General features: G+C 64.9%; 1 protein-coding gene across 2 annotated transcripts; it reads right to left on the reverse strand.

Annotated features, from left to right (window-relative positions):
• Positions 1-857: 857 nt before the first annotated feature.
• Positions 858-7,750, reverse strand: SLC16A8 (solute carrier family 16 member 8). Of its 2 annotated transcripts, none has more exons than XM_081796263.1 (5): positions 5,773-7,750; positions 5,320-5,544; positions 4,423-4,566; positions 3,306-4,133; positions 858-1,294 (listed from the first exon to the last, which is right to left on the reverse strand). In XM_081796263.1, the coding sequence occupies exons 2-5, from the start codon at positions 5,531-5,533 to the stop codon at positions 978-980; spliced, it is 1,503 nt and encodes a 500-aa protein (XP_081652389.1). In that variant the 5' UTR covers positions 5,534-5,544; positions 5,773-7,750; the 3' UTR covers positions 858-977. The 2 variants fall into 2 exon arrangements, with proteins under 2 accessions (XP_081652389.1, XP_081652388.1); XM_081796262.1 differs by having other exon boundaries at positions 5,320-5,547.
• Between the last annotated feature and the right edge of the window lie 127 nt (positions 7,751-7,877).

The raw sequence follows: 7,877 nt of genomic DNA on the forward strand, positions 1-7,877 counted from the left end.
ACAGCCTCTCTAACCCTGAGCTCCTCCCTGACCTCTCTGTGCCTCGGTTTCCCCGTCTGTGATTGTGGCCAATAACAGGTCCCTGCCTTAGTGGGCTCTTTTGAGCATCCGAGGAGGTGACGCCTGGAAAGGACTTAGTGCCTGGCACAGTCTGGGCGCCGTGAGTGTTAGATCAAACGTAGTCACTGCTCCAGTGACCCAGGGGGAACCTCAGACCTGTGTGAGCCAGCCAGGCACCTGGAGGGCTCCCCACATCCTGTGTAGGGCCTGGATGGAAAATGAGACCAACAGGGAGGTCGGGGGGGGGGGGGGGGGGAGGGGGGGGGTCGCTGGGAGGATGGGCTCTCTTGAGCCCATGGCTGGATAGTCCGGGTCTGTGGTGGGAAGACTCTTCCTTCCACGCTTGGGCCTGGTCCCCACACCCACGATTGGGAGGGAGAGAAGCCGAGAAAGTGGTGTCAGGTTTGTGGGAGGGCTCCCCGCACTTGGATCAAAGCGCAAGAGGTCAAAAGTCAAAGTGCAAGAGAGACCGCTAGTGCCCCGGAGTCTGAGAACACCTCCCCCTCCACGCCCCACCCTTCCCCCTCTCTGCCACTTCCTCTCCCGACAGCTTCCAGGTCAGAGGGCCCCGAGCAGAGCCTCCCGGGCTCCTTCCGACCACCGACCCCCGGGGGGGGGGGGGGGGGGGGGGGGCAGCCAGAGCCGCCAAGACGCAGGAACGGGACTCGGTCTCGCAGCGGAGCTTTATGCACTTGAGTTTCACGCAGGCCCCGCCCCTGGCGGTGCACAGCCGCTGAGCGAGGGCAGGGCCTGGCCCGGGCCTGCTGGGCGGACGAGGGAGGCGGCCCACCCAGGACCCCAGGGGCGACCTCTGCAGAGCAGCCTGCAGAACTCCAGGCCCCCTCGGGACAGCTAGGGCTCTGAGAGGGTCGGCCCCGTTTCCAAAGTCACCAGCCACCTCGCCTAGTGCCCCCGAGCTATACAGACTCGGGGTCCACGCCCAGCTCTGCCTCCGCCTTTGGTTCCCCCGGCCCAGCCCCGGGGCTTGGCGCCTCCAGGGCCTGGAGGCTGCCGGGCTCCTCAGCGCCGGCGGGCAGGGCCTCAGCGTCCTCTTGGGCCTCAGCGTCCTCAGTGTTGCTGGCCCCGCCCTGGGCGCCTTGGCTGGGCGGGGTGTCCTTAGAGCGGCGCAGGCAACACTTGGTGGCCACAGCCATGAAGATCCCAGCCAGGGCCACCTCAGAGCCGGCCAGGTAGAAGATGATCTCGTAGTTCTTCAGGGCGTCCACCAGGCGGCCTGGGGGGCAGGGAAGGGGAGGTAAGGGTCTGCCGGAGGGGGGGGGGGGGACTCCGCCCACTGCCCTTCCCCGCAACCTCAGATAAAGGGCAGTGCCCTCCCTGGAGTTGGTGGGTTTACATTTGAGGGATGCAGACACCCACCCCGGTCTTTGTTCCCGTTTTACTTACGGACGCAAAACACCACCCGGGTTTTGCCATCTGAGACCTTAAAAACGTCACCACCTCCTGGGGCCTCCCTCAATTTCTTAAGTCGTGTGGACTCTTTGGGGAGGCAGCACCTTTCAGTTTACAGGGCACCCCGTCCACCCCCAGATCCAAGCCCCACACGTTCCCCGTGACTTGCCCAGCTAAGGAGTAGGGAGGGGACACTGCGCTTAGCCTCGCCCTCCTGGGGGTCCCCAACTCTTGCTCTTTCCACCCAACTTCAGGGGCCTGGCCCAGTCTTCAGGGGACTGGCCCAGCTTTCCCTCCAGCTCCCTCCCGAGCCCCCTCCTGCCTCTGCCAGGAGGCCCCGGTTCCCTCGACTGAGCTTCCCTAGACTCTGTGGGCTCCGTCCTCTCTGGGCATTTTTGTGGTGGACCGCCCCAGGCTGTGACCTCTTGGTCTACAGCTCTGTGGCCTCGGGGAGGCTTCCTTGTGTCCCCCCCCCCACCCCCACCCAGGCCGGCTGCCTACCTGAGTCCCTTTGAGCACCACTCCCAAACTTGCCTTCCTGCCCTGCCCAGCCAGCCGCCAGTCCTGTCCCCGCCCCTCCCACACTCGGCCCTGCAGTGTCCTTCACTGTCTCACTCCCTGTTAGATCTACCCCCCCACCCCGCCCCAGGCCACATGAGAAAATGGAAGAGGGCTCCCTGAGCCTCTGCAGGTGGTGGGTGGGGGTGGGGGTTGTGGCTGTGGGTGGGGGGCTTGGAGGCCACCCTCACCCAGGTTAGATGACAGAGCTGGATGAGGCCACTCGGCCAGCCCAGCCCTGGAAGGAAGGGGCAGCTCACTCCACCTCAGGGGCAGCCTGGGTCCCAGCAAAGGTGGCTCCCCTCCATCCCACAGCCTGACCTCAGCGCTGCTCACAGGCAGGCCCCCTGCTGTCTCAGGGACGACCTGCCAACCCTGGAAAACCCTAATATCCACCCCCCACCCCCCTTCCCAAGCTCAATTCCTGCCTCACTTGAGAACTGCCTCACAGTTTAGGAACACTGTCCCCTAAACGTGCCCTATGCTGTCCTGTGTCCTCTCCTGTGGGGTCTACCCTGCTCCGTGAGGCTGCCTTCATGCCAGCCTCTGCAAGAATCCTTTCCTGGCCTCTCATCATGGCAATTTCCAAGAGGCAATGACTGCAGAGTGCCCAGGGGCACGCACCGTGGAAGGCCCAGATCGTGTCGGGGCACAGCAGCTGCACCAAGCGAGGGCAGGGCCTGGCCGTGGCCCGCTGGACAGATGAGGAGGGAGCCCCTCCCTGGGCCCCTGGGTCACCACCCCATGTGCACACTGAGCACCCCCACTCTGCTCCTGGTCTCACGGCTGGTTCCTCAAACACACCGTCCCTACGTCCCTATCCTGGTCACCCTTAGAGGCTGGGGACGCTAAAGCACTAGGAGGCAGTGCTCCAAACTAAGGGCGTCTAGCACTGGGCAGGGCTCTGCTCAGTTTGGGGACTGCACCTGTACTAGACCTCTGTGCCTCAGTTCCCCCCATCTGCGAAAGGAGAATAAGCATTTGCACTTCACAAGGCCTTTGTGCCAACGCTTGAGATGACCCAGTGGGTCAGCAGCCGTCGATGGCGGGCTCTTCCTGGGCCTTCTTGGCCTCTCCGTCCCCACCCAGGGCTGGTAGTACTGGCTTGGAGGAGGGGTTCATTGGCCACGGGCAGCCCCACCCCCCACCCCACCCCCAGGCTGTCTCGGCCAATGGGTCCCTTCCTTTCATCCCTGGAAGCTCCATCTGGGACAGAGAGGGCGCTTTTTTCCATCTAAAGACATTAGCCCGTCACCCCCTCCTCCCGAGGGGCGCACCGGCAGAGGGGGGTCCAATGAGCACAGCCACGGCCTCGACGAGCAGCACCAGGCCCAGAGCACTGGGAAAGCGGTGCGACCCCACAGCTGCCATGAGCACCTCGAACTGCAGCGCGCCCACCATGCCGTACGAGAGGCCGAAGGCGACGCAGAAGGCGACAAGGGCGCCGTAGGAGCGCGCGCGCGCGCTGCTCAGGTCCGTGAGGCCATTGGCCATCAGGGCCAGGCTGAAGAGGTAGGCGACGTGAGGTCGTAAGCGCGCCAGGCCCGCCAGGGCGCCGCACGCTGGCCGCGCCACGATGTCTACGAAGCCCACAATGGACAGCAGGAAGGCGGCGTCAGCGTCCGGCACGCCCGCGTCCTTGGCGTAGTTCACCAACAGGATGGCGGGCACGAAGAGGCCGAGGGCCATCAGGAACTTGGTGACGGCGTACACCCCGAAGGCGCGGTCGGCGCACACGGCCACGTCCAGCAGGCGGCGGCGGGTCCGGCCGCCAGGGGGCGCCTCGCGCAGGCGCAGCCCGGCGCGGTCCGCTTCCGCCTCCCCGGGAGCGTCGTCCGCGCTGTCCCCGCGCGGCCGCGGGCCGGGTCCCGGCGGCGGCCGCATGACGGCGCCGCAAGCGCAGCAGTGCAGCAGGAGGCCGCCGAGCAGCAAGAAGCCGCCGCGCCAGCCGAAGTGCTCGAGCAGCTGTTGGCCGAGCGGCGACAGCACCGACAGGAACACGGGGCTGCCCGCCGCCGCCAGCCCGTTGGCTAGGGGCCGCCGCCGCTCGAAGTACAGCCCCAGCATGATGAGCGACGGCTGGAAGTTGAGGGCCAGGCCCAGGCCTGCGGGGCGAGGCGGCGCTGTGCCGGGGTCCCCGAGGGCGCCCCCACCCCAGCCCCGGGCAGGAGGGAGGGGGGGAGGGGGAGGCCCCGACGGGGCAGGCAGACCCCCGGGGGAAACTGAGCCGAGGGACGTCGAGGACCGCCTTTGGAGGGGAAACTGAGGACAGAAGGCCTTGCGGGGAAACTGAGGACAGAAGGCATTGCCACAAGGACTCCCGACCCCACCCCCACCCCCCACCTCACAGCCGGGCCCCGTCCGGTAGGGGAGGTGAGCAGTGGCCGCCCTCACCTGTGAGCACCCCAGCCGTCAGGTATAGCTCCAGGAGGCGCGTGGCGAAGGATGCTAGCACCATGCCCGCCGAGGCCAATAGCCCACCCACCAGCATCACCGGGCGACAGCCAAAGCGGGTCACGAGGATGCTGGAGACCGGACCTGTGGACCGGGCACGGTCACCGCTCCGGTTGGACTAACCTCCTTTCCCCGTGGACACTCCGGGCTTTGCACCTCCCGGCCCCAGAAAATGGCTCAAAGGGATAAGGTCACCAGCGGTTCAGAGAGGGCAGCGTCTGGCCAAGGTCACACTGCTTGGCTGGGCCAGACCAAGGAGACAGCGGCCGGCCGAGGACTCACGGGAGGGACCCGTCTTGGTCCAGAGCCCCCATCCATCCCCAGTCCTCCTGAGAACAGGGAACCCCAAGCAGAAGAGGTGGACCCCACTCCCTTTTTTTTTTATCTGCACAGCTGGAATCGCCCCTTGGGCTGCCCAGGCTCTTTCCAGAAGAAAGAAGAAAGCCTCCTCTTTTCCGCGAGGCTTGGTCAGGGTAACGCCTGCATTTCCCCCACCGCAACAGGTGGTTAGGGCTCAGGGGAGCGGGGAGCCGGAATCTTATTTAGACCGATTTCCCCACCTGTAACATAGGCGGGCGCAGGTCTTTTGGCAGAACTGGAGGGGTCCTGCCGGCTGGCCAAGCTTGCCAGGTGTGTGGGCTCTTCAGCCACTGTTCCTTTCCTGCCCTTTCGTCCCCTCTCCCTGGTGCCAGTGTTCACAGGCAGAAAGTGGTTCCCGCGCCCTCCCCCCCGAGGGGTCTGGGGAGGGCTCATGGGGTCCGTGTCTCCTAGTCCCTGATCCCTGCTCTCAATCCCGGGCCCGGGGTTGGGGGAGGGACCCGCGAGGGGGGCGCTGACCCGTGCCGTAGAGCATGGCGAGCATGATGGAGGACACCCAGGCCGTGTCGCTGTAGCCCGCGCCGAAGTCGCGCATAAGGGCGCGGAAGAAGACGCTCACCGCCTTGGGGAAGCCGTAGGCGAAACCGGTGATCACGAAGCAGGCGCCCAGCACCGCCCAGCCCCAGCCGCCGTCTGGGGGGCCCGCGCCCCGCCGGGGGCCGCCAGCGCCCATCGCGGCTGCCTCTGCTGGCGGAGGGGGACGAGAGGGAGCAGCGAAGGTTTGTAGCCCAGACCACAAAGGGGGATGGAGACCCAGCGTGGGGGAAACCGAGGCACGGGGCTACCCCTGCTCAGAGAATGAGCCAAGAAGGGAAACCCAGGCAAAACCTCACCCCAAGTGTCCCCTCCTCCGAGGGGCCCATGAAAGATGAAGGGGGGGGGGGGCGGTGGTGGTAATGGAATCGCTCCCACCTGAGCCTGAACTTCAGGAAGACTCCCTCTGGAAGACTCCTTGCCCAGGGACCTGGTGGTGGCAGGAGAAGGGGTGCTGGTGAATGGGAGCGCTGGGCGGCCAGCGTGTGCCCCGTGTGTTTGGGAATCCCGTGTCCCCAGTGTGCAGGTGTGAGGGTCTCAGCACAGAGGGACTAACCCCACGTGTGGGACAGAGAAGCAGGTGCCAGCTGCAAAATGGGTGGGGTTTATTTTCTTCCTTGGCCTTGCCGTATATTCCTAATTTTTCTCAATGATCAGAAATGACTATTGTCATTTAGGGGAAAAAAAGAAGAAGAAGAAAAGAAAAACCCAAGAACATGTAAGAACATCAGCCTTGCTTCAGGAGCAAGGGAGCCGAGTTCCGGTTCACCCCGGCTTAGCCATGGATTTGCTCTGTGACTTGGGCAGTTCCCCTTCCCTCGCTGAGCCTCTGTTTTGCCACCTGTAAGATGGGTGACGGATTATCCCAGGCCAACCAGGAGTCTTGGTGCCGGGGTGGGGGGTGATCAGATCTCTGGTTCCACTGGGCAGATAGGGACCTCTGAGGGGGCACCAAGAAAGAGAGCTTCTGCTCTCCAAACCCCTAGCAGCCTGCCCCCCCCCCCCCCCCAACCCTTCACAAGCAGAAAACAGCTCTAAGGCCTCTCACACTCTTGGCTCTCCTCCCAGGGGTCCACACAGCAGCCTCATGCACCCCGGTAACAGACGAGGCTGGTGGGCCTCCCCAGTAGGGGGGACCAACCCACAGCCGGGCAGAAGCCTCCTTCCCTCCCACCGCCCCTCTGCATGTGGGGTCTCCTTCCCGGCACTGGGGAACACCAAGATACCCGTGGGAATCTGGGACTCTGACCCTCTCTCACCAGGACGGGGTCCTGGCTTTTCCTGCCTGTTGTCCCCTCACCGCGGCCGCAGCCACTTGGAGGCCAGGACAAGGGGGTGGTCCTGGCGGCCCTCGCCCCACACTCACCTGAGCCGTCCTGTGGGTTTGGGCGTCCAGCCTCACATCTCCCGAGGCCTTCCGGGAGGGGTTGCCCCCCCCCACCCCGGTTCCCCCTTGAAGCCTAGCCTGAGGGGGGCGCACAGCCGAAGACCCCCCCCCCCCCCCAGGCTTGCCTACAGATCAGCCGCTGGCCAGACTCACCCACGGCTCACTCCCTCAGGCCTGGAGCTTAGAGTGTTCCCCACCCCCACCCCGCTAAGAGGCTTTTGCCTGGAAAGGGAGAAGGGACGGGGCAGTGACCGCAGCACAGGGCCAGGCTGGACCCCACGATGGGGGTCCCTGTCTCAGGCCCTCCCAGCAGAGCTAGAGAGATAATGAGGTCCCTCCACTGGGCAGAGGACACACAGAGCCCTGCTCTGGTGGTGATGGGAGAGGAGGATCCTACTGGTGCTGGGGGCGCAGCCCTGCCCTGGAGAGACCCCGCCAGCCCTACTCACCTCAGTGCCTCGCCTGCCCCCCACCCCCAGACCACATTCCAGGAGGGGCCTCCCAGGCTTTCCCCTGGATCAGGCTAATCCAGGTCAGAGAGCCTGGGACCGAGGGGGGGAGGGGGGGCGGAGGGGCCAGAACAAAGGGCGCTGTGTCCCAGGCTGTGGCAGGGTGACTGCTGGTGGTCCTGGACCTTGGCCACTGCCACCCCTCCGCCTCTGGAGAGGCCACCACAGCAGCAAAGGGACTGGGCCCGAACTGGGTGGATAGACCCTGAGGGCTTCAGGGCAGACCTAAAGATTTGCTTAAAATGAGGGATGTGACAGGTGCCCGGGGCGGGGGCTCAGTCTGCTGAGCGGCCGATTCTTGTTGGTTCAGGTCGCGATCTCACGTTTCGTGGGTTCAAGCCCCGCATCGGGCTCTGCGCTGGGATTCTCTGTCTCCCTCTCTCTTTGCCCCTCCCTCACTCGCTCTCTCACAAAATAAATAAACTTAAAAAAAAAAAAAGAGAGGGATGTAAAGGGCTGTGAGTGAGCGGGTCCTCTCGGTGAACTCCTAGTGACCTTCAGGACCTCCTAGACACCGTCCTCCAGTGGGAGGCTTCCACGCCCCACCCCCCGCCTGTCCCCCCAGTTCGACACCGCCACTCCTGCTG

This window comes from Panthera onca, chromosome B4, assembly GCF_046562875.1.
Source record: "Panthera onca isolate mPanOnc1 chromosome B4, mPanOnc1 haplotype 2, whole genome shotgun sequence".
Lineage (NCBI taxonomy): Eukaryota > Metazoa > Chordata > Mammalia > Carnivora > Felidae > Panthera > Panthera onca.

What these genes read in the sequence shown, in the direction of transcription:
- SLC16A8 (XM_081796263.1), bottom strand. Translation starts at nt 5,533, where the DNA reads ATGGGCGCTGGCGGCCCCCGGCGGGGCGCGGGCCCCCCAGACGGCGGC. An exon ending in GACGGCTGGGGTGCTCACAG is followed by an intron (nt 4,134 to 4,422) that starts GTGAGGGCGGCC and finishes CTCGCCCCGCAG; the next exon opens with GCCTGGGCCTGGCCCTCAAC. An exon ending in CATTGGACCCCCCTCTGCCG is followed by an intron (nt 1,295 to 3,305) that starts GTGCGCCCCTCG and finishes CCTGCCCCCCAG; the next exon opens with GCCGCCTGGTGGACGCCCTG.